The 26,737-nt window shown below is 44.9% G+C and overlaps 1 protein-coding gene across 5 annotated transcripts; it reads right to left on the reverse strand.

Moving 5' to 3' along the window:
- itprid1 (ITPR interacting domain containing 1) lies at positions 1-25,894 on the reverse strand. 5 transcript variants are annotated; one of them, XM_063206977.1, is made up of 17 exons: positions 25,616-25,894; positions 24,627-24,767; positions 24,097-24,145; positions 23,447-23,484; positions 22,370-22,426; positions 18,847-18,895; positions 16,427-16,504; positions 15,250-15,452; positions 11,589-12,238; positions 10,461-10,521; positions 9,330-9,475; positions 6,000-7,832; positions 2,726-2,853; positions 2,002-2,113; positions 1,262-1,526; positions 638-705; positions 1-184 (listed from the first exon to the last, which is right to left on the reverse strand). In XM_063206977.1, the coding sequence occupies exons 2-16, from the start codon at positions 24,733-24,735 to the stop codon at positions 674-676; spliced, it is 3,810 nt and encodes a 1,269-aa protein (XP_063063047.1). In that variant the 5' UTR covers positions 24,736-24,767; positions 25,616-25,894; the 3' UTR covers positions 1-184; positions 638-673. The 5 variants fall into 5 exon arrangements, with proteins under 5 accessions (XP_063063047.1, XP_063063049.1, XP_063063048.1 ...); XM_063206979.1 differs by having other exon boundaries at positions 1,319-1,529; XM_063206978.1 differs by having other exon boundaries at positions 1,287-1,529.
- Between the last annotated feature and the right edge of the window lie 843 nt (positions 25,895-26,737).

Consider the following 26,737-nt stretch of genomic DNA (forward strand, 5'->3'; position numbering starts at 1 on the left):
CTGCTTTTTAGGTTAGTTTTATTAGACTCAGGCTGAACACTTTCTCTCCCTCTCCCTCTCCCTCTCCCTCTCGCTGTGCTCGTGTCCTGGCGAGGGGTAACACAACAGTGGGAGGATGAAGACCATCGTCGGAAATAAATAAATTAGTTCAAGAGTAGAATTCTTCAAGTTGTCTTTGCCGCTCCTGAAAGATATAATGTGGAGGGCAAACATGTTCATATTTAATTTCTAACAAGCAGCAGATGATTGCATTGTGCCATTTATTATTAATAATGATATTGATATGTGACACACTGTAAAATATACTACATGATGCCGTTCTTAACTAAAAAAGAGGAAAGGCACAGATAACACAGCAGAGTGAGCAGACAGATACTGATGAAACAAAAAGGGCTTGTTGGGAGGAGATGCAGGGTAGATAGATAGAGATTGTTTGTTAACTCAAGAAAAATAAGAATTAGAACCGGAAGAAAAGCTTCTCAGTGATGAGACGAAAGATTTTTGAGCTACAAAAGGAAGTCCAATTGCCTTGAACTTAAGTCTTTACACTAAGATAGCCTCAATGAATGGAGAATCTTCACAGAAATATTGACACGAGACAGATTGAAATAACAGTCTTCACAGAGACCACACTCACATCAGTAAGTTCAGTGCTCTTCACTCCAGTGAGTAATTAATGATGGTCTGATGAACAGAACTCTTCAGCTGTGGTGAAAGAATGAAAGAAAGAAAGAAAGAAAGAAAGAAAGAAAGAAAGAAAAAGAAAGATTAATTAATTTGTCCACATGGTTAGCAAGACTTACATGTGGCACCAAAGACAAGGAACAAGGCATACAACAAAATTGTTTTGAATGAGGTCTTATGTTTCACATGTGTCACACTAATTAACGATGATAAGCCTTCCCCTACCTCCCTCCCTCCCCTAAACCTCACCATGCTGTGGACTGCCAAGAGGCCTGGCCTTAGAAATAGGAGAGCTAACCATCACGAGCTAACCATCAAGAGCTAACCATCAAGATAGATTCACGATACAATTCCCCCATTGAACGTTTTCTTACAGCTGGGAGAAGGCTTCACTATTGTTTAATAAATTGTGAGGGTGCTGGCCCAAATGGTGAATTCAGTTCTTCAAAAACAAGGCCAGACTTTCAGTGCGCACACTTAAGAAGACAAAACGAGCCTGTGCAATAATAAAAAACACTTTATGCAAAGGACGGCCTCTTTTTTTGAAAAACACACAAATAAGGGGTAAAAAAATAACCTTTATTTTGAGGGCAGACTCTCACATTTTGGATGAACCCTACGAAGTCCAGCTTGCCTTGCTTAGTGTTGGAGCTTGTCTCTGCAGGATGAGGGAGGTGTGTGTGCGTGGCGGTGTCTGTCGAGGGCATCAGGCTGCACTGGACGCCCACACTTCTACTGGGGGAGGCAGGAGGAGGAGGAGGAGGAGGAGAGCCCAGCCAATCTGAGGGGTTTATCTTCAGCTGAGAGCAGAGGTGGGATTGCTCATCCAGAAGCCTGTTGATCTTCTGGGGAGAAACAAAGGCAAAGTCGGTCAGGCAATGAACACTTCAAATAAACACAATGCCGCTGAATGTCTTTTGTTGGCTCACTTTTGGCTCGGTTGCATAAAAGTAGACTGATGAAGACGCATAGGCTATGTTGTCAAAAAAATTATCTGCACCTGTAAAATAGCTAAATAAAAAAAAAGTTTAAAAAAAAGGGACAACCATTCTTCAACAGCTTTCTTTTTTATTATTTTGTGTGCTCTTCTGGTTGCACCAGAGTGTCAACTCCAAAGGCACGAAGCCCATTCTCCTTTGTTCAGCATAAAAGTGGTTAATGTTGCTTTATGCTGCAACCCAACATGCTACTTTTATACTTAGAACACAAAATAACCAACATCCAAAGGTTTGTTTACAAACCAAATAAATTTGATGATGTAATGCTCGCTCTCAACATTAGGCCTATATCTCTTTGATCCAACAATGGTCACCTTACCATTTTGAAGCTGTCGTCATAGTGATGGACCAGATCGGCCAATTGCAGTTCTAGTTCCCGTGCTTCCTGTTTGACAGCTGTCCTGAGCTCCAGCACGTCCCTCACTTCCTCCCTGTTAAGACAGCACAGACACAGCTCTGATCAGCACAGCACAGGATCAACAAAGCACAGCACTGCACTGGTCAATATGGCACAGGTCAAAATAGTACAGCACAGCTCTGGTCAGCACAGCGCAGCTCAACATAGCACAGGATCAACAAAGCACAGCACAGCTCTGGTCAACATAGGACAGGTCAATATAGTACAGCAGAACGGTGCCGGTGCTCGGTTCACCGGTGTTCGCATCGCGAACCAACTCTCCAAGTCTGAAAGGACACCAGCACGGTTGTCGGCCTGAACGTGCCTCAGTGTACATGTGTACCTACATGGTGGGGTCCTTATAGACCAGGGATTTGTCTATGAGACCAGTCTCTGAGTCAGTGACAGTAGTTACATGCTCAGAGTATTCCAGTTTCAATCGGAATGTTGTCAGTATTTGGTGTAAAACAAGTTCCGGAATATTCCTTTTAAATGTGTGAAACAGCGTTTTGCAACCGGAATATTCCTGGAACACGGACACATTCGGAATGAATGAAGACTTTGCCTGAATCGTGTGCAACCCAGATACTGCCACCATTGCATTTAAAAGCGGAGTATTCCTTGTACGTCACTGCGTTCCATGTACCTGTCAGATGTGGTGAGGTCCTCGTACACCAGGGCTTGCTCGTGATCCAGGGACTCCTCGATCTCCGTCAGGATGCCGCGGAACCTCTTCACCCCACGCATCATGTCCTCCAGTTGGTCAAGAGAGTACTGAGAGAGAGAGAGAGAGAGAGAGAGAGAGAGAGAGAGAGAGAGAGAGAGAGAGAGAGAGAGAGAGAGAGAGAGAGACAGAGAGAGATGGGCGGACACAAATATAGACAGACAAAGAGAGAGAGAGGTGGAGATGTGTGAGGCAGATGAAAGGGTCAACCCTGAGCAACTCAGTCTCTCTACAGTATACAGTACAGTCGTTCCATAATTTCAGCTGACACTTGAGGGCACTTCAGGAGACACTCAACACACCCAAAGACAAGCATAAGAGAAGCTGGAGGAAAGCAAAAAACGGAGGAAGAAAGAATAAAGGAGAAGTGGAGAGAGAGAGAGAGAGAGAGTTTCATATTTCTTAAGAAGATGGAACAGCATTACCCTCAGTATCTTGGTATGAATGAAGGAAGTTGAAGAAGACACACAGAGAGGGAAGGGCTTTTCCATCAAAGATATAAAAAGATTTAAAACGATGCTCACTACAAGTTGATATAACACATGTGATGGGAAAGCAGTTGTATAGTATATAACACCAATTTGTCGCATTAACTTAATTTGCCTGGAAGATGTGGGTTACCGAAAGATAATTTGATATAAAGTTGATGGAAAAGGGCCTACTGAAACAGAAAGAGAACGAGTAACAGAGAGAGAGAGAGAGAGAGAGAGGGAGAGAGGGAGAGGAAGAGAGAGATAAAAGGGAGGAAAAAAAGCAGAATGGTTGAGTGGTTCATGAAGACCAGGGCTGAAGCACCGGAGCCCTTTGACACGCGCTGAATGGCAAGTGAATGGCACCTTTTGTTGCGCTCGCAGGACTCGAGTGTGTGGCAGGAGAGCACACACAGAGGAGATACAGACAGAGAGCAGCAGCATACGACCTGCACCCAAGACCTCCCCTAGGCCTCCTCTCGCACATTCAAATCAGACATTCACATGCAAATGACAGGCGAAAACACACTCAGACACACACACACGTAACCATCTTATCCTAGTTTTCATAATACAGAGGCCACTTTCACTAAACACAGTATTAGAGAGGACATTCACACACACACAAGCACACACAAGTGTGCACACGCACAGGTGCACACAAACACGTAACCATCCTGTCATGCAGTATTTTTCATCATGCTTAGGCCGCTTTCACAGCCAGTGGGACATTTTGGGGTAGGGGGGGAGTGTAACTTTTGGCTGCCTTACAATGCCATAGAGGGTAGCCTATATGTATTCGGGCATTATTGTCTCATGGTTCTGATCATCAAGCACTTGTAGATGAGCATGTAAAAATGGGCCGCAGTACATTGTGATAAAAATGTCCAAAAAAAAACCATTCAAAAAGCGCATTTCTTGTACAGTAGGGCAAAGGGGCAAGGCAGGTGCTTTAGCTTTAGCACCACCTCGTCCCTATCTGTGCACCTGTGCACGCCTATGTTCACACATACATATAAATGCAGTATTACAGAGGACATGACTAATACCTGGAGAGCACTAAATACACTCAACACACTGTGAAAGAACGCTCTAGGACTGATTGGGATACAAGGAGCCGACAACATAAGAAACAGTTTTTATATTATTACGTCTGATGTTTCTTTTATGTCAGGCACGATGACAATAAAACAAGTTTGGGGGAACAGATACAGATACAGATACAGATAGGAGGCGGGAAAGTGAGTGTTACAAGGAAGGAAATTGAATAATATGAAATTCTGGTTGAGACTACAGGGAAGGAAGAGAAGAAGGAAACTACAAAACGAGAAAAAGATCAAAAGCAGGAAAGAAACTGCAAGAAACAGTAAGACATAAAAAGACAAGACAGACAACTTTAAAGGTGCACTGTGTAGGATGTGGCCAGAGTAGGTATTGCAACTACCCAGCTCATTGAAACTGTGCTGCTTATTGCCAAATATGACATTTTCATGAATATTTACTAAGTAATAAACCAATATTTACTAGTTTGACCAAAGTACAGCAATTTTCGCAGCAAATTTCATGTACAAAAAGTGCAATATTCCCAGTCATAATGAATACTTAGAATTTGATGGTGGTGGTAAGTATTCATGAAAAAGGTAACATTAGTGAATGGGTAGCATGAATTCTGGAAATAAACAACTAAAAATCTCACACAGTGTCCCTTTAAGAAGTGGTTCCCATGTTATCTAGTCCATGAAACGGGTCCCTTGTTCAAATATCTATTGATTACAGGTACTTCACTTGATATGGCTTCCTGTCTGATGGTTGTCTGATTGAGGAGGAACTATGAGCTTGTGTAAATGAAGCCCAGACAATAACAAGCATAATGTGTCTGCACTGTATTTATAAAAAAAAGAAGTGGGTACTGTGCAGTTAAATAACAAATTATTGTGCGAAAACTGTGTGTGTGTGTGTGTGTGTGTGTGTGTGTGTGTGCGTGTGCGTGTGCGTGTGCGTATGCGTATGCGTATGCGCGTGCGTGCGTGCGACTGTTCCACTTGTCTTTTGCATAGGTGTTTGGCTCTTTGGTGGATAATACTATTGATTGTACCATAAGTATGTTATGCAAGCTTGCTTTCTATACAGTATGTGAGAGTGCAGTCCATATGATGAGAACGAGAGCTAGAGAAAGGCAGACAGAGAGAGAGAGAGAGAGAGAGAGAGAGAGAGAGAGAGAGAGAGAGAGAGAGAGAGAGAGAGAGAGAGAGACTCTGGGTGTGAACTTGCGTGCTAGTGTGGCTGTTGTGATTTGCATGATAATGATGTATGTATTTACAGTGTGATGTGTGTTAGTACTCTGTGTTGTGTGAATTCGTGTGTGTGTGCATGTGTGTGTGTGTGTGTGTGTGTGTGTGTGTGTGTGTGTGTGTGTGTGTGTGTGTGTGTGTGTGTGTGCATGTGTGTGTGCGAGCTCTTGTGCAGTTGTGTGTTGGTGTGTGTCCGTACGTGTGTGTGAGCGTGCGTGAGCAGAGAAGCCAACAGGTGGTGTAAACAGGTTGGATTTTCTAGGCTCAGTAAGAGGCCGGGGTGGGTTCATTTGTATGTAGGGCCCTGTGTGTGTGTGTGTGTGTGTGTGTGTGTGTGTGTGTGTGTGTGTGTGTGTGTGTGTGTGTGTGTGTGTGTGTGTGTGTGTGCGCGTGTGTGTGTGTGTGGTATTACATATCACAGTTCCATAAACTTACTGGGAAAGTGGAGGGCGACTCTGCCAGACGCATGTGGGCACCGTGTTGGGCACAGCACTGGCAGGAGCACAGACAGGCTCGCGTGCCTGCCATCATCACGCCATCCAGACGACCGTCGCCGTCCTCCCACGACAACCCCGTATCTAGGGACACTGAGCGCTTCCGGAACCTCTCCAGTCCTCCATGCCCACTCTCCTGGGAGTGCCACGAGTAAGCCGGGGAAGAAGGCGCCAGCTCTGGGATCTCAATGGCTAGAGTCTGGGGTGTGGAGACCTTATTATGGGGCGGTGTGTGGTGGATGACCTCCGCCTCAGACCAGGCCCTCCTGGAGAACGAGGCCCGTCTCTGTGTGACATCACTGGGGTGGGTCGCGGTCTCGGTGGAGGGACCTCCTCTCCAGGTGGACGTGCGGGAGATGGGAGCGAGGGTTGAACGCATCTGCACCGACACGGACACTGAACGGCCAAGGTGTGGAGACGGCCTCTCAGCAGGCCTAGAAGGTTCCACAGGAACTACAGGACTGCTTTGTGCTACGAGTGAGTCACCGTGAAGTTCACCAGAGTCTGATAGTGGTGGAGATGTTTCTGTGGTGGAGCTGTGAGCGCCGCCAACGTTTGGGGTGTCATTGGTGTGTGATTGTGTCTCCAGTTCTGAGTAAGCGGGTTGTGAACTGAACAGTTTCTCAGCAGAAGCCTGCTGATGGTCATGTAAAATAACTATCTTCTCCACGGCTATAGTGAGCTGAGAAGAGTTTGTGGTGTCATCTCCAACCCCTACTGTGTGCTCTGTGTTTTCAATGTGTTCAGAAGAGTGTTCATAAAACCCGTGTGTCCGTGTGTCTCTGCTACTAGCTTGATTGATAACATTCTCACATTCACTCACTACTTGCTTGCTAGCTCCATCGGTTAAACTGTCAGCAACACGTTCACTTGCAGCATTCTCACCTACCGTTTCCTTGCTAACCACACCTTCACACTGCACATGCTCTGTAAGAGTCACAACATGCTCACTAGCCACCTCACCATTGACAGCACTGTCTCTCACCCTCTCTTCGCTTATTGCACTTACCACCACTACTTCCTCAACTGTTTCAACACAAGTTACATTTACACTCATAAAAGCATTTACTGCTTCATCACTAATTGTTCCTTCAGCATTTTCACATACAAATACACTATCTCTTACTTCACAAGCCGCCGTTTGTTCACTGACTATTGCCCTACTGTCAGCTGCCTCAGCTAGCATTTGCTTATTGATTGCAGAGTCCATGGAGTGCTGCTCTTGTCCGCTACCCACATTAGATAACGCTTGCCCTCCTCCTCCTCCTCCTCCTCCCGCCTGGCCGGCTGGGTTGTCACTGCATGCTGTGACATCCTCAGTGCCAGCAGTACCATCTCTGCTCTGTTGGCCGGCTGCGTTGTCACTGCCTACCGTGTCTCCATCAGTGCCAGTACCATCTCCGCTCTCTGAACAGCAACATCCAGGTTGAGCATCTGCACAGGGGACACCTTCCCCTTCGCTCTCGCAGCACTGGGAGGCTCCCATGGTCCCCGCGTCCTCCTCCCCGGCCTCGGCAGCGGCATCCAGAGAGGGACCAGTGGAGGGGTCAGAGACCAGCTGTGGACTCCCGTCAGCAGGGGGGGTTGTGGGGGGCGGCTCGGGTGGGTCGGATGTCGAAGGATCCCCTTGCTCTGGGTCACATGCGGGAGACGGGGAGGTGAAGATGGAGGTGGATGTGGAGGAGGTAGGGAAGGTTGGGGAGGTTGGGGAGCGGTCCTCACTTCCTCTCACCGTTCCCTGGCTGTCTGTGCTGTCGGAGAGGGCGTTCAGTGCCTGCAGAGACGGACATGGAATAGAGTGAGTGTCGACAGTGTGTATATGACTAAATCCCAATTTTACTGTTAAGTGAAAATGCAATGATCAATAGTATTGTGGCAATGTTTTTTGTTTATAATATCGTAGCAATGTTTTTCTGTTTCGAAGCGAAACTATTCACTGAAGTAGCAATGTGCACTAAGAAATTACCCCTAAATGACATAGGGTATGTGAGGTTATTGTTTGCAGGGTGGTGAGATATACTATTTAAAAAACATTGTGTAGAGCCTATGCTACAACCTCATTGACGCCAAAATTGTAATGACCCAGTCTTAATCCGTCACTTAAAGCTCTCGGTAATATCATAGCAATGTTGTTATGAGACAGTTGATTATTTTCAGCAATGAGTGAATGGACCGGTCGGCGGGCCCATCAACGTAAACGGATTACAGAAATGTGCAGGCCGCTGAGATGGGGAATATTTAAACGTGGCTAGAGAGGAGACTGAGAAGATGCCATCAAGAGGTTCATCTGGTAAAGAGCCAATACACCTGATATCAGACATCACAAGATAAGGCTGGGCCTGTCACTGCAAGTGTATTTATGTGAGCTTTCTGTACAGTTTGTACATTTAAACCTTCAATTGATTTCCATTCATTTGGCTCAAATTTCTGAATTTACGGTAGACATCCAAATGTTAGATGATGACCCAAAATTAACTTTACTAATTACAGTATATGATTGCTATGCCTACTTTTAGGCCTGGTTCAAGTTCACCTTATTCTTGTATAGGTGTATCATAATCCTACACAGTACTACACTACTACGACATCACACAGAGCCTTAAGTATAGCTTGGTCACTACCATTTTGCTAACAGCAAATTAAGCACAGGGGCTGTTTTAACAGATTACGTGATTGCATTGCAGTTGTCTACTGATGCCATATTACATAACTGCATCTCTAGTTGTAAACTGGCTCACCATCCTCATTTTCTTTGACGTAAGGAGTGCAACATGTCATTTACATTTTTTACAATTGGAACCCAAATGTTCTACTGTCATACTGAAATCAATGTATGGGTGTGTGTACGAGTACGATAATAAAAGTCAACATATAACAATAAAATATGCATATGGCGTATCCAGACCCAACTTCACAATTACATCATCTCTTCCTCTGTACTCTCACTGTTCTGCCATACCCTTATCTAAAGGAAGTGTCACAATGACTCCTTTCAGTTTGGCACAAATAGACTACCAAACCACAGACGTTTGAAAAACGAAAAAGTAAAAATAGCACACAGCCCAAATTCCCAAATGTATTAACTCAGCTCTCAAATGTTTGAATTAACACTGCAGTTTGATTTTATCCTCTACTGTAGGTACTATTGTGTAATTAACACCAGAAAATGTACTGTGCATAATTGCGCAGGATATGGTAGCATATGCAAATAGACAACACCAACACAGACAGTTCAAACGTGTGAAAAGCAGAATTGTGCAAGACACGGTACCTTCATGAGTTCTGGGCCAGGGCAGGGTCCCTGGGAGTAGGCTGGGATGAAGGGTTCCTCCAGGAACCCACTGCTGTCGGACTGGCAGCTGTTAGTTCTGGCCAGGTAGGACCCAGTCTGGGACAGGAACCCCTGCTCGCTCTCACCTGCACACACAACAAGACCAGCACCGCAACAATGTCATTCTTCTCCTCTTGTTCTCACACAGACTGCCCTACTCTCACAAGCCTTTGTCTTTGTCTTTCTCTTTGTCTTTCTGTCTCGGCCATATAATCCAACCTCTGATATGTCCACACTGAGTGAAATACTGCATGCTCATTCAATGAGTTTCTATTGGAGACATGGGTGTGCGGCTATTTCCCTAAGTACACAGTCTAATTAGACTGTATAACCTTTCAGCACATGTACCCAGGCAGAACTGTAGTTCCAGTTGTCTTTAAAGGTGTTTAACTGATGCATATATGGAAATGAAACCACACTGCGAAGAGGGAAATTTGCCATTTTATTGTGATAAGAGAACCGTGGCTCAAACTGTCGACTGTGATGCACTTCCAAGTATGACTTCTCATAACAGCATTCAACACAGAGACCGCTGATTGGCAGCATTCAACAAAGAGACTGCTGATTGGTATGAATGAACTTCATGGGTATGGATACATCTATCAATCTGTTATTAGCTATATAAACACGAAACTCTACATCTGCTTGACTTCTATTTGACTAGTATTGACTAATAACATGGCCGCCATGCGCAAGAAGCCATTCTTAGGTGATGGTACTTGCATTAACCATAGCTGACTTTGTTTCATGACTATCTTTACATAAGCTGAATACAAAGTGGTTATTTTAAGGTCAGTAACAGGCAACAGGTAAATCATTTGTTTTATTATTTGTTAAACTTAATAAAAGCATGTCTGCCTAAGCCTTCCTCATATGAGCGTTGATGAATAAATACATTGCTAAATAAATACAGGACATGTGTTTAGGTGAATGAGAAGAAACATTCTACTATCAGAAGATAAGGATATGGAATGTGGAGGAAATTGTGCTCTTTTGGTGCAGCCTAGTACATATACTACTAGTTCGACTTCACCAAGAAAAAAAATCTAGGACTAGCTCCACTTCACAAACCTATGCCATCTGCCGCCCCACTGACACTTCCTGCCAGGCTGCCCTCATCAAAGCTCTGGATCTGCGGAGACAAAACAAGAAGACAGCGTGAGTCACAGGACTGCAGCCCAGTCAGCCAGGTGGCACGGTCTTTGGAAATATGAAAAACATGCAAATAAATACATGGATATATTTAACATCATCCGCTGTGAAGCATTGTTGCCATTGCCAGTGACAATCCATTATGATTGCAGTCACATGTTTTGGAAAAGCGTAAACAAAATACAGCGTGGCAACTTAGCAACAGTTTTGTTAATAGCAGAGAGCACGTAGTTCTGGAAAAAGGGTTGCTGACAAATTACTGATGACATATCACACCACTTTGTTCCTCTGAAGGGACATATTTATCAGTTGTTGTTTTTTTTACTGTACACAAGGCGTGGGCCATGTAACCAAAATAAAAACCGCACATTGAATTATGGTTATAGAAGGAGGGTTCACCATAGTGGCTCAGATCGTTTTCATATCTGGGGTGCATTTCTCGAAAGCGTAGTTGTTAGCAGTTAGCAACTTGGGTAGTTGCCAATGGGAAATTGCATTGCAACCAACAAAGTAGCTACCACAGTTAGCAACTACGCTTTCGAGAAATGCACCCCTGGGTTGCTCTGCTGAACTTTCCATCTTGCTTGCATCAGTCCCCTCCCTTTCCCACCAGATAGTGAACCACAAGAGGACATATCTCCACACCTTCATAAGTATGTAGTATGTTTTTACTTGCACTCTGCTTGCAGTCAAGCATGCCATGCATCGAGCAGGAGAAATACAGTAAAAAAAAAGTAATGCAGTGTTAATTCAATGCAAATACAACCTAAAAGATGTTAAATCAATTCGCTAAGTCAGTGCTTCTCAACCTGTTTTGAATAAACACCCTCTGGACCTTTTTATAAGCCCCCCTTAGAATTGAAAAAATTGAACAACTGAGGACCACCCTCTCTCAGCTGTATCCTTCTCAACGGCCCCTAGGCCTCCCCAACGGCCTCTGGTAGGTTGTAGAGGCCCCGTTGAGAGACACCACTCTAAGTGTTGAATTAACACTGCATTTTTTTTTTACTGTGCATGGGGCGGATGGAACTGGAATCTTGACTTTACCTCCTCCAGCTCGAAAGACTCCATGGGTTCCCCAGGGCTTCTCTTCCTGACCGCAGGCTGCGCTCCCAGGCCTCTCAGCTCCCGGTGACCCCTAAGCCTCACGGGGCTCTCCTGGGGGCCTGGTGTGGACACCACCCCCACCCCCACCGCCTCAGCCTGCACCTCCACCTCCTCAGCCTGCACCTCCACCTCCGAGCTCTCCCCCAGACTCCCCTGCTCCTCCACCAGCGTCGTCAGGCAGCCGTTCTCCACCAGGCTTGACCGGGAGCGCTTCAGGCCACCGCGCTTGTCTGATGAGAACACGGGTACGGACACGGGCATGTGGACCGGTGAGCCGGGCACCTCAGGGTTGGCCGTGGTGGCTGACTGGGCTCCTCCAGGGCTGGCCTGTGGTGCTGGTGCTGGTGCTGCTGGAGGAGACAGGACGTCCTGGGAGGTCCTGGCCTGGGACAGGGTCTTCTTGGAGGCCCGGCGCAGCAGCATGCCCATGCGCTTGCGCTTCTCCCGGGCTTCTGGGGACATGTTGGCCGGGGCGGCGTGGGAGCCGGAGACACTTCCCCCCACGCCTCCTCCTCCTCCTCCTCCTCCTCCCACCAGGGAGTTGAAGGCTGTGGTGACCTGCTGGAGAACCTCCAGCTGCCTGAATCGACCTGCAAGCGAAACGCCACAGACAGACAAGAGACAGGAGGCAATCAGAAATAGAAAATGGGGACAATATCTCGTCTTTTTCTTGGTTAACAGGGGGAAATTGTAAAAATCATATGTTGATGAAATACTGCATGTACAATGGACAGACAGTCAGGAGACAGAGACCATGACTCAATAAAAGCACTCCGAGCAGACATCTGTCAAGCAATTCAGACCATCTTGTTTCATTTTCATTTCTTCAATATAATTTCACTTTTTTGTTATTCTGTTTGTGAGACAACCAGTGAGCCAAACAAATCACCTCAAGGCAGTATCAATATCAATATCAATATATTGTAACATTTTCAAAACTTGTTTGTTACCAAACAGCCTAAAAGACATGAGAGACTGACAAAATTGTGCAAGCTAAAAACATAACTGTGAAAGTAGCGAGAGAAAATAATTGAATGGAAAGAGCTAAGTCAGCAGCAGATAAGTGACAAGGGCAGAAAGGTGTCCGTATTTACTGTAAGTGACGCCGAAGCTTTTTCTCTAGTGAGAATATTCTAAGAAAATGAAACGTCACTTCTCTCCATACAGCACTTCTCCTTTTAGTTAACACTGTAAGGTGGCACTGAAATTTCAAAACCAAACAAACTTTTGAGGAAAACAAATGAATACTCTAACATGCTTCTTCACTGTGCAATACTGTATATACACTTCTAGACTCGTATGCCGCAGGCACATTACTGGAAAAAGAGATTCTAAAAAGAGGATGCCGATTTACAACATGTGTACACCACACCAATTTACAACATGTGTACAGCATGCAAACACGGAATGTACCAGATGGAGACACGGTTATTAAACAAAGCGCTGGGACACATGTGCAAACTGTAGCCAGTGTTCCTTATATAACTGCACATAACACTAAGCTTGAATCAGAACTGCGCACTCACTGACTACATACATACTGCATACTCATGTACTGTGTCCTACATTAGGAACGGACAATTCAATGTACAGTACTTGTATGGCGACTGCACATAGGAAATGTTTACTCTTAATATACTAAAGAGAGCACTATGTAGGGAGAATGGCAATGTACTGTCATGCCAGATCCAACATATTCACTCCCTCACCACATACTACTGTAGCACACTACATAGGATTACAAAACACTGTTTCACATCCTTGCACTGTAGCCCCTACAGTATAATAGTAGCCTCTTACCAGGCACTGTGGAAATAGGAGCTTTTATCCTCTCTTGTCTCACTGCTGTGACCCCTTCTTCTATTCTCCCCGCTCCTATATTGTCTCCGTTGGTTGTCTGAATAAGTTCTACGACACTGCTCCCTTTGGGGTGCATGACAATGTTGGTCTCTACCCCCTTGCACGAGTGAGGCATAAATCAGGGTTCCCACACTTTTTCAAAAATCATTTTCCAGGATATTTCCAGGACATTTCCAGGACTATTTTTGGATAATTCAGGACGGATATTTCATCCGTCGGACCCACAATTTGGACATACACAGCGACACACAATGCATTTTAGAGACAATATGACTTTAAGGTTGAAATGAGTTGTAATGAATGAGTACAGTGTGTTAGGGAAGAGGGTACGTCCAAAGACGTCATAAGAGCATAGTATGGCATGGCCGCAAGGGGAGTCACTTTCTTCTTCTGCAGTTAGTACTAAGGAGACTAGTGATAGGAGGGATTACACTAAACACTGACAACTGGATCTCCTCTCTTGACCAATTTTGCGAAGTTACAGAGTTCAGATTTTATCCATTATGGCGTTGCACCCACTGACCATGAGCACAGTGTCTTTAAGCAATGTCCTCGGACTACACCTAACCCAATGCATTTTCCATTGAGTGATACTTCTTATCCAATGTACGTTATTTGCTTAGTACTGGCGGCAAGGTAAAATGTAAGCCACTACCGCCAGGGCTGGAGTGTGGAACAGGTCATAGGAAATAGTGAATTTGTGTCGGCTGTAATTAAGGCTGAATGACAGCTGTAATTTAACCACAAACTGAACATTGACGACAGGACATCCTATTTTGACCGGGCCGGAACTAGCAGCAGCTCCTCGCACCCACAATGCAATTCAAATTGCGGAGTTCCCAGTGGGTCTTTCTCAAATGCTAGGCCAGTGTCCTTCGAAGTGTATCAGCCTAATTAGTCACGCCCAGTGATTGGATGCCCTTTATTAGTCACACCAAGTGATTGGATATTCTGTAGAGTTCACCAAAAAGTATCCAATCACTGGGCGTGACTAATTAGGCTGATACACTTCGAAGGACCCTGGCCTAGCATTTGAGAAAGACCCACAGTCTCAATTTCTATCGATCATGGCCTTACATTTGTAGGCCTATTATGACCGTAAGCAGGTTTTCGATAGATATATAACGCCATGATATCAACTAGCGACTTCTAGCGACTTTTGGTAACACTGAGTCAAAGAATATGACTGTGTAAGTGCAATCAAAGATGGCAACCTGACCAAACTGTGTGTGTGTGGACAATAATGTATTCAATAGGTGGATATAAATTGAATCGTCATGTCTAGACTCGGAGAAGAGTAAAAATTATACCACAAACAAAATTGGGAAAAAGTTGAAGGAAAAAAAATCCAGGACAAATATTTTTTTCCAGGACATTTGGTGAATTTCCAGGACTTTCAAGGACTTGAAAACACATCTCTAAATTTCCAGGTTTTCCAGGTTTTCCAGGACGTGTGGGAACCCTGAATGCAATTTTGTTAAGTGTGCTGTGTCACGGGTGCGCGGTGGCTCAATTAACTATGACGTTGTACCATTACTCTGGTGACCTAGGTTCCATTCTGGCCCAAGGCCCTATTTCAATCCTCTTTCTTCCTCTCTCTCTCACTCATTTCCAGTCAAACTCTCCCAATGTTATGGCATGAATAAAAGCATAAAAACCCTAAAAATATCGCCTGAATCAAAAAGTGCGCTGTGTCACAATGACAAAAAGTCTTTCATTCACTTCTGTTGTTGGCACTTACTTCTGACGTCCGGGTTCTCGAGGTCCATGCGGTTCTTCTGGGCCTCCAGGAAGACGTCCAGGTTGATGCCGCGGGCCTTGGACTGGTGGTTGATGAAGCGCGAGGGGATGCGGCCTGTGATGTCCGGCACCTCCGCCCCGAAGCCCAGGTCCAGCAGAACCTCCTCCGGGTCGTCGTTCCACAGGTTCAGCACATCCATCACACTGGAGGATACACACACACACACGCACACACACACACACACACACACACTCACACACACACAGGAAAAGACAAACACATACAAATGCACGCACGCACACATGACCGCACACAAACACAAACACATACACACACGCACGCACGCACGCACACACGCATGCACGCACGCACGCACGCACGCACGCACGCACACACACACACACACACACACACACACACACACACACACACACAAGCGCACACATGACACAAGAGTATACTCAAAATAAGACGTTAAAATAATCCACAAATAAGACAAACACATGCAAAACACATGAGGCATGGTTACACATACAACTTTTCTATCACACACACAACTGTACATGCACACGCGCACACACACACACAGACACACAATATCACACTACTCCTGGCCCATCAATGGCACATGGTCAAAATACTGCATGTGTACACCATAAAACATCAGTGGCAGTATTCTCAAGAGCGGGCACATGCACACGTACAGGTTTATGTAACATGTGACATCTATGGCACTAGGCCCACGACCACCAACATACAGAAGGCTCAGCGTAGTCTTGACACAACGCCAAGACTTTGAGTACAAGCATACTGTATGTTTACCATGGCACAACATACTGAGACACGTTTAACATGACACACTATAATCACACATCCATCACACACACTACGCTTCAGACTACATAAACACACACACACATGCACACACATGCACACACACACACACACACACACACACACACACACCGATCTAACATGGCCTATCTATAACACTACACCGAAGACCACACACACAGATTCAACACATCCACAGTATGACACTATGCCCAAAGAAAGCACACACGTACAGGTATGTAACATATGACATAAACACACACATGCATTTAACATGATACATATGGCAGCACAGGAGAGTGGACATTTCAGATATCATCCAGAGGTGCCCACTGTGTTTTACCTCAGTGTGTTGGACTGGGCAGAGAAGGCGGAAGTGAGGCTGCTCCACCGGGTTAGCTTTGAGCAGGCCAAGGATGACCTGCGGTGTAACATAATGACATATACAGTATTACCCCCTTATATATTAACCACTCTGATCCTTTTTTACAACCTTATTGTCCTCAGAATTAAGGCTGCACAATTAATTGAAAATAATCGAAAATCGTGATTTAATCGTGATATCGAAATCGTGATTTCAATTGGGATTTAATCGTGGCTATAGTGACCTGCCTTCGAGCGCCCTTGAGGCCAGAACAAACTGACAGGCTGGTGTTTCTGACCAGAAATCTGTCCACATAAGTTTCATGCAATTGCCTCTTGCATAATTATATTTTGTTCATCCCATATATAATTCATTTATGGCTGTATTTCATTTTGTAACAATTTAAAAGAAAATGCTGCATCAATAATCGTGATTAAAAATATAAAAGAAAATTCAGAATCAATAATCGTGACCCGAATAATCGTGATTATCATTTTTCCATAATCGTGCAGTCCTACTAAGAATTGTAATGGCCAAGTCTTAACCTGTTACGTAGCCCCATAATGCACAACACCCACCAGTGGAACCAATGTACTAGTCATTGAAAACACTATAGTACTATAGCACTACAATACTATAACATTACACAGGGCTTTTAGTAATATATTACGACTTAGTCATTGCCATTCTTCTAACAGCAAGTTCATGAATCAGGCCATGTCGTAACAGGTTAAGGAACTCTGTAATATCATTACAATGTTGTTATGGTGTATTTTAGTATTTGCAGGAACGTGTGACAGCACACAACACAAAGAGACTAAAGGAATACAGGGCAACATGTTTGAGTTAAATAATCGCCTGAACAAGCAAGTCAATACTTAAACGTGCCATTTCAGTAATACAAAAGGTGTATAAAGACTCTCTTGACTGCTACACATTCATACAACCCTGGATCTCCTCACAAATGATCACAGCAGTATCTCAAAATTACATGACACATACAGTGCATTTCAATAGCAGTGTGGATTTTCGGGAATAAACTAGCATAAGACCAAAGTCATTATTCATGAGGAACGGTAGAGAAATATTAAACCTTGCTTGTTGAGCCATCCCCTCAGACTGTGTAAAAAATGGTAAATTGTCCATTCAGGTAAAATGTGTGTCCACTCTTGCTCTATTGTGCCAGTCAACATAGTATACATATATACTGCAGGCCTCTTATATATGTATAATGACCACATGCGTCCATTATTTGCTGTTTCGAGTAATTCATTTTACTATATGAGCTGGTTACCCCTGAATATGAATAATGATTTCTGTAAGCCTCACACCATGCAAACTGGACAGCAGGAGAAGGGGCAGGTTTCAAAATGGCCATAGCCCATGCACATACACACACACACACGCACACACACACGCACACGCACACGCACACGCACACGCACACGCACACGCACACGCACGCACACACACACACACAGGACTTGAGCGTGGCGGGTGTGTATTTGCATGGTAAATATGAATCAGCGAGGGGTGACAGGTGTGGTGTGGCCGGCCCTAATTGTACCTCGCGGTCATGTGACAGATGACACGTTCTCTACGGCACCACACCACAGCAGCACCACGGGGAGGGGGTTTGGTTTTTAATTCATGTGTCAACATGAAAATACGGCCAGCCGGTGAGGATTGAACCTGCAACCCTGTGATCTGCAACCCTGGGCAGGTTCAGTTAAGGCAGGGGTGTCAAACACAAATTCTCTGAGGGCCAAGATTAAAATCTGGAATGATGTTGCTGGCCGAACTAAAATTGTCCATGCACGCACTTAATACTCAGTCAAATTTCACAAACACTCTTTCTCATCATACATGGTAGTTCAAATGTGCTTGTCTGTCGCATGAGTGTGAGGTGTTACAGAGGCCCTTTGATATTCCTGTGACATACCATATTTGATAACTGTGGGCTTTAATGATATGTGAAACTGATTTGTGTTGTGACTGTACTGCTGCACAGCCCGCCCCCGCCTGTGTCTTGCTCGGCTATTGGGTAGTCGCATCGCGACCAAGAAAATCTGCATAAACTTTCTGAACTTTCTGAACTTTTTGAGATTTCTGATCTTCCAGACGCGCACAAGGGGTGATCACGTCACATTGCATGCACCCAATGCTGTGCAGGTTATAGTAATATGGTAATGAAGGTTTTTTTCTAGAACGTACCGACAGTGAACCATTCCTCAGGCAGAACGGAGTACAAAAAGACATTGGCATAGTGATGAATTATGTAAGTGCTAAAAGTAGTCTACGCTGTGACGCAGGGCTTTGATGTTCCAGTCACGGTCAATTAGATCTTTCCACCTCAACTTCCACATAAAGACAATATCTGAGGGTGAAGTTATTCTTACCGCAAAAACTCCTTGACAGTCTTGGGTCCAGGATTACCATATAAAGAAGCTGCAAGGGTGAAAGAAGAGAAAGAAGAAAGTGAGTGAGAGAGAGAGAGAGAGAGAGAGAGAGAGAGAGAGAGAGAGAGAGAGAGAGAGAGAGAGAGAGAGAGCATGAGACAGATGGAGAGGAGGAGAATGAGATAAGGAAAGAAAAAGGTAGAATGAGGGTGAAACGTGAGAGAGGATGCAGCAATAAGGGAAAACCATAGACAGATAGAAGAGAGAGATTACGTTGAGCACGGCAGCAGAGGGGGGGGGGGGGGGTGTAAACAAGATGTTATCATATATTCGACACGACACACATGGCGATAACTTTAAATGCTGTTCACTTTCTTGCCAAGCCTGTTATGCACCGAGTCAAGTCGCAACCGGCGTGTGATGCTGTTGCTATATTAGGCAAGCCTTTCCAGCCTTGCCGCTTGCTTGCATTTGGCCGGCCTTTCAAGCGCTCAGCAAGGTTATGTCTATTCATCTTCCTCTGGCATCTTGTCAGGGACAGAGTGCACTGTGCTGTGCTGTGTGCTATGCTGTGCTGTGCTGTGCTGTGCTGTGCTGTGCTGTGCTGTGCTGTGCTATGCTGTGCTGTGCTATGCTGTGCTGTGATATGCTGCACTGCGCTGCGCTACGCTGCGCTGCGTTGTGCTATAGGCTTCTGTGCTGTGCTGTGCTGTGCTGTGCTGCGCTGTGCTGCGCTGTGCTGCGCTGCGCTGTGCTGTCCTAGGCCTCCCATCTTTCCCTTTTTTTCCTCCAGCACTGTAAAAGGACTTTGTTGACTTGTTGCAGCGGAACTGCTGTATGTTGATAGAACTCATTTCAATCACAACAAAGTAGAAAGCGTTACTGTACATCAAATTCTACTTGTGAAACGTTTGAAAGCCTGTGAAAAACAAAAAGCTAGCCTTCAAAATAATTGAAAATACAGTCTGGGCATTTTCAGTAACACACATAGTACTGTAAGTTTACTCAACTTATTGAATAAATGTATTGAATAAAGTTGAATCAACAAATATCTTTTACATTGCAGGAGTAACCTCATCCAGAGAGCAGCATGGCCCTTGGGGCAGCCACACAAGCAGTCCCTAGGCACTCGGAAAGACATCATTCCCTTGCAAAACATCATTCCCTGTTTGATCCTTCCAGGCTCCAGGGAAGGTTGCTAATTTTGTTCTGCTAAGAGGATTTTTTTTCTCCATATGTTTCCACTACTAAGTTTAGTTTCCGTCTTCTGTTTCCCCATTTAAAGTCTTTCAATGTAACCAAAGAGGCCTCATTGCTTATCTTGGGGAAAAAAACACAAACCACCTTAACACTGGGGGGTTTGAATATGATTGATGAGATCCAAAAATACACAGACAAACTCAATCAGGTTTTCCCATGAAGCAGAAATACGTAGCACAGGCCAAAACAGCAGCTGATTGTGAGATCTTCAGGGCGGGTGAAACGCAAACAGAGAGTAAGTCGGTTTGACAGCTGCACCTGAACTAGCGACCAAACCAGTTTCTTGTAGTAGCAAGAAATAAGACCTTGGTGTCAGGCGGAAAATGGATAACAGGATAAGAACAAATGACGAGCTTCAGGACAAACACAAGCTGTAGATTTGAGAAGTACATGAGACATTTTTTTCTCGTAGACCGCAGACAGGTCTTTAATGGAGTTGGCATAATGGCCTAGTGTAACATATAAACAAACACAGAACCCTGCACTTTAATTTATCAGATGAAGTAAGCCTCTCTACATACTCTGCTCCTACTCAAAAAGTACAACGAAACTCCACTGTCTGAAACACAGTGAGAGATCTGCCATTATTGAAAGCGAGTTGCCATTATTGAATATCCTACCACACAAAAGACGCTTTCTCCTTTATGTCCTCCGAGATGAATTAAAGATATCTTACTAACTTTTAAAAAGTACATCCGCATAAAAGGGAGGTCGCTCCTTTGAGGCACAGCAAAAGGCAGGGAGTCACCTCGGTGTCTTCCTTCTCCTCAAAAGGACAGGACTTGTACGCGTCAGCACATCAACCAAGCATCTGTGGGGAACCTCCAGCGTTCGGACGGAGAAACGTCAGCAGTGCCATCATGTTCATCATCCCCCTCCACCACTAGTGCAGTGTTCTAGGCAGAGCCATGCCAGACATCTCTGGATACCCCGCACTCAGATTTATCCATCAGGGAGCAGGAGTTGCCCTCTCTCCCTGGTCTGCATTACCTTCTCTGTCTCTTTGTCACTCTCTATCTATCCCCCTCTCCCTCTCTCTCTGTCTGTCTCTCTCCTTTCGCTTGTGTCTCTGTCCTAAGTGCTCTCTCTCTCTTTCTCTCTCTCTCTCCTTTTGGTCTGTGTCTCTGTCCTGTGTTCTCTTTCTGTCTGTGCCTTCTTTTTCCCCACCTCTTCTTATCCTGTCCTCTCCGTCTCCTCAGTGTTTACATGCATGTCTTTTTAAGGCTGGCACTGCAATAGGGAAAGTATTTCTGCACTGTCATGGAGCCACTTTATGCTGCATTTATATACAAATACATGCATGCATGCACACCCGGACCGCACAAACACACGCACACGCGCACACACACACAAACACACACACACGCACACACACGTACACGTACACACGTACACACACACACACACGTACACACACACACACACACACACACACACACACACACACACACACACACACACACACACACACACACACACACACACACACACACACACACACACACACACACACATGTATATATACACGCAGACCCAGAACTACAGCAGGTGACAATCTTGCGCTGGAAAGCCTCAAGCCACGCCGGTGTTTGTGTAAGGACATAGTGCTCTTTGCCAAAAAGGAGCACGCTGTTCCCTTGCCGTCTCCCACTTCCACTCAGTGTAAGAGGGGGGCTTAGGATAGCCCCGCTCCCCCTCTCCCTCTCGCTCTCCTCCTCCCCCTCTCTGTCCTCCTCACCCTCTTCCTTCTCCATTCTCTCTCTCTCTGCTCTACTAGAACCCCCCTGCCCTGCCCGGCCCGCCACCTCCCCACTTTCTACAGGCGTCGCTGCATCCATCTCAGGAGCCACCTCAGTGTTGCTGCTGTGAGCAACAACAAGGGGCTGTCCAGACATGGATATACAGCACAGCACAGCAGTAGATACCAGCCAGCCAACATTACATCTCAGATCTTTATCCTACTGAGTTGGTTAGTGTCAACAACACCACATAGTCATTTTTGTTCCTCTCAAACACTTGACAGTAGGACCAAATCGGCTTTTTAGAAGAGTGTTCAATTCGGACCTCGAAGTGTTGAACGAGTCTTAATTTAACATATTGTGTACACCTACAGTAAGTCTGCTAAGTTGGCTCCTGTGTGCAGCACAGAATATAAACAAGCAAAATCTCTCCACAGCACACTATTTACTTTATGAGAGTTACTGTTGTTTTTAGCGGGAGGGTGTATTTAGTATCCCAAACAAAAAATGAGAAAGGTGTTTACCTTCCACTCCCAGCACTAAGTCATCCTCGGCACTAGCGTTTCTCCGCAGAGGTGCTTCTGTAAGGGAAAAACACGCACACAAATTAGCAAAATGTTCGGAAAATATTTATTAAAAGTCACAACAATGAGTCTTTGGCAGTGTGACAAGCAAATGCTACAACTACACAATATAATTGTGTCTTGGGCAAATATAAAAGCCATCTTTCCTTCACCACCTTCGCCTCCTCTTTACTAATCAGTCCTCATAGACTCCCATCAAGGAATTATAATCTCACCCTCCTCATAATGTCAGAGCAATGTAACACCGCGACCCTGGTCATTGCCCTCATGGCTATAAATCCGTCCGCCTGAGATGGCATCAACCCTGCGGCTTTAATGGCCGGGGACCTGGCTGATCATCTGGGCAGTGCCCTGGGGTTATATCACCGGCGTTGGCCGGTCCTTCCCTTGGTTTCCCAGGGCTTTGATTTGCATCTGGTTTGAATGGATGGATGGTCTTTTGCCTGGCCTGTGCCTGCCCCTCTAGGACTCACCGACTGACCAGCCGACTGACTGACCAACAGGGTTATTACACAGTACCTTCACAATAATAAGAATAAGCACAATTTGTATTTGCTATCTATAGCGTAAATCTGCAGGGAACGGCCAAGTGTGACGGTTTTTTTTTTTTCGCTGCCTTTTTGTGCTCACTGATCATTCAATGCACAATTGTGTTACATCATCAACCAAGAGACAACTGTGAATTTTTTTTGCCTTGTTTTTGTGCTTCCTGCTCATTTGGTGTTTGTGATAGTTTCGATTTGCCTTTGCACATACTGTAACAACACAAGAGAAGAGGACATTTTCCCATAACACCTGGAGACACTGGGTGAAATCGGATGAGCTGGCGTTTCACAACTTTACACAACAATCAATGTTTCTCCCTCCAAGATTCAAAAGTTCCTACACTATACAGTATCTCTGTTCTGCTACACAGTAACTGCACAACTGTAACAGTATGGTATAACTAATACCACTGAGCTCACTCCTCACAGACAAACAACTGAGGACATTAAGTCCTTAAATCCTCTTTCTTACCTGAACACTTCCGAAGAGGCTCCGTCTTCTCGTCAACCCTGTAAGACAAAAACAGCATTGCATAAAACTGAGATGCAAGTTAACATTTACAGCTCAGTCATCAGAGATAGGCTGAAGCTCTGAATGTACCACACAGCGTGACATTTTGTTCAAAGTCTTACACCCCAAGGAGACGAGCAGCAGTTCAAGTTTGTCATGCGGTGTCATGACCTATTGTTAAGTAACAGCACAGCTGCTGTGAAAGCTGGTGCTTCTATGGACATCATGCAGTGCACACTATCCTCTGGAATATGAGTGCTTATGTTAAGATGAAAAATTCTACACATCTCCAGCAAATGTGCAGGATAAGGGGCTGAAAGATCTGATTGACAGAGTCAGTCGAAATCTTGTTCTAACATTTATTCCATGGCAAAGTCTGGACATCATGCCGTGCACACTATTCTGTGGAATATAAGTGATGATGTTTAGATGAAAAACTCTACACTTCTCTAGGGCTGAAAGATCTGAGTCAGTCAAAATCCTGTTCTAACATTAATTCCATAGCAGAACAGAATTCGACCTGCAGCAGGCAAAACATTGTTCAGCCATGGCGTAAAACAAAGCAATTCAAGTGTGCAGTCCATTGCCAATCAGACATGAGTGATACTGACCTGTTCATGGAGCTAAGCCATTGCTGTATGCTGTCTTGTTTGTAGTCCCCTGGACAGATGAGAAGAGAGGTATGGTAAGGTACGTAGTGCTTCTTCCCTGGTGCACTCATACCAGGCTAGCTAAAATCAAATTTGGGGGGAGAACTCTTTTCATATACAAAATGGGCTCCTGTTTTATTTCACAAAGACCCAGAGACAGACAACTGGCCGGGGTCTGCTTGACAACCGTAAGCCGGTGACCACCTTAGAAAGTCATAACACTGAAAACTACAGCCCAAACAGGAAAGAATTAACTGCCAAGGCGGACAATCCATTACTACATCCTTCACAACACACATACACACACGTCCCATTGCAACACCATCATCAAGGGACTGAACTTGAGAGGGCCCTGTGCAAAAAAACAGGAATGCATGTGAACTTCTCAAGCGCCACTCAAACACTAATCTACATTCTTTCTTTATTTGCTTCTGTACACCTTTGACTTGTCCACCTTTTGTCAGGGCATGTCACCCACCGCCCAGCCTTACCTGTTTTTTCAGTATTTGGGGGTCCATCCGCTTGTCTGTCTAGCTTGCCCCATTTCGCCCTTGAGGCAAGCAGGGTTGCCCGTTTCTCCACAGCTGTGTCAGCGGACATTGCTTGGCTTCTCTGGCTAACATGTAAATGACCTGCAACAACACAAAGTTTCGAAAATATATAGAACAAAGACCAGACACTGTTTTAGGTATAGCCTGAGTCTGACAGAGTAGTAGGATATTGTAACAGCACCGAGCAGACCATTGGAGTCATAATTTGCTGACACACACGCCCTACATCTGGTTAGAGAAGTGTATCATATCGCGGCAGCCCTATCCGTCCCTACTGTTTCCTGCCGGCATGTTTATCATTTGCAAGCGGCTGGGGTTTTATACACTTTGGAGACGTGAAATTCCTCCAGCAGGCGCGCAGACACTCGAACAAACCAGAAGGCGCGTCTGTAATAAGTGCGCGCGCCACCAAGTGCCAAAACTTCTGGCCATTAGAGGAGGGAATGTATACGGAAACTGGACTAAGCTGTCATTCCTCACGAGAGTTGAGTTCTCATAAGTAGCATATTTTGAAATTACCTTTAAGTTGAAGTTAGCTTATGATGTGACAGAAAGGAGATAGTTTTCCGTTACCGCAGGGTAGCATGGACATTCCTCTCACGTCAGTATTGCCAACACTTCCCCAATTCAACAAAGTCCAGTTTCGTTTAAAATACATAGATATGCTTAATGGGTCAGATACGGTATTCAGCAATACACTTCCAGTTCGATTCAGTCTGTTACAGTAAAGCCGTTTGCAACATAGGCTACAGTGTGTGCTCTCATCGAACAAGTTTCCGCGTTCCTTCTCCCAGCTGCATAACGTCAAAATTGATTTAGACTCAGTGAATACTAATAAACCAATATAGGGACTACATTATTTCGTGGGAATGCGCAATGAATTAAAACAACACACGTTATTAAAGTAGAAAGAAAAATAGTCCACTCACCTCAAGAACTCCACATTCCAGTGGGACGTGCGCATCGTGGAATGGCTCGCGACCTGACATAGGTACAGGGAGATAACATCTCCGCTTTGAGCGCTGCCCGTCATACAAGGCTATAGCCTACACGGAAAAACAAACACTCATTTGTTTTCACTGCGATATGCCATGCAAATGGTTGCTGAGCGCCCTGATTCCTAGAAGCCCCGTGTCTTGGGCGTTAGGTTGTGTAAGCATGCTAAACAAGGAAACAAAAGAGGAACTACCGGTACTTGTGTTTCAGCACGGTTTGTTATCCTGCCTCGTAGTTTCCTTACTATGAATACTGATTAGACTCGGTTGCCAAGTGCTGTTGGAAGACTATCCTGACATTTGGTTCGGGTCTTGTGGCCCCCAGGGACGGGTCGTATGACATAGAAAAGAGCATGGAACAGCATGGTCTCTGGACCCATTGGACACTAGATTTATTTGCTCCCGTGAGTATAGACTGGGTTGCTCGCTGCATACCAACTTGCTTCAGATCACCGAGAAAGAAAATTAATGGACTGAGTGATGTGGCGTGTGAAGAACTGCAGTCTCATGGACAGAGGTGGCAACCAGATTTGTCCATGATAATAACATATAGACATTCTAGTGCACCTGTCCATCTAGTAGCCTAATATTTAGACTACCTGTGAAAGATACCTGAAATCATTTTCTTTCCTTGCGCGTTCACGCGTGCAGCCTCCAAAACCTTGTTATGGTCGACGCATTAGCCAGTGCACTTACTTTAATGTATCCGCTAGATGGCGCGATTGCCTTGTATGATTGTTATCTACAATTTTACACGTTTAAAGACACAGGCAACAGCAACATCATCTTGTCTTTGCACATAATTACAAAAAAAAAAGATTTATTAAGACATAAAAGTAGGATACATGTGATTCACAATAAAAGCAAACACTAAAAGTAGGTCATAACAAATGTAAAGAACCACATACCAAGAACCATACCAAACTTGGGTTACATACAAACTGGAAAGGCAGCTTTGACAGAATCATAGGCTAGTTATTGGGCTCAAACGGAGTTTTACCACATTCGTTTTTTTATAGTAGCATGCATCAGGTTTGAAGCAGGCCTATAAGTCCC

Source organism: Engraulis encrasicolus, chromosome 9, assembly GCF_034702125.1.
Source record: "Engraulis encrasicolus isolate BLACKSEA-1 chromosome 9, IST_EnEncr_1.0, whole genome shotgun sequence".
Taxonomy (NCBI): Eukaryota; Metazoa; Chordata; class Actinopteri; order Clupeiformes; family Engraulidae; genus Engraulis; species Engraulis encrasicolus.

Excerpts from the sequence above, each read along its gene's own strand:
- itprid1 (XM_063206976.1), bottom strand. The coding sequence starts at position 24,735 with ATGTCCGCTGACACAGCTGTGGAGAAACGGGCAACCCTGCTTGCCTCA. Across the intron at positions 15,453-16,426 it reads GCCCAGTCCAACACACTGAG|TGTGATGGATGTGCTGAACC; the intron begins GTAAAACACAGT and ends TGTATCCTCCAG. Across the intron at positions 9,476-10,460 it reads TGGGGCGGCAGATGGCATAG|GTGAGAGCGAGCAGGGGTTC; the intron begins GTTTGTGAAGTG and ends TTGTGTGTGCAG.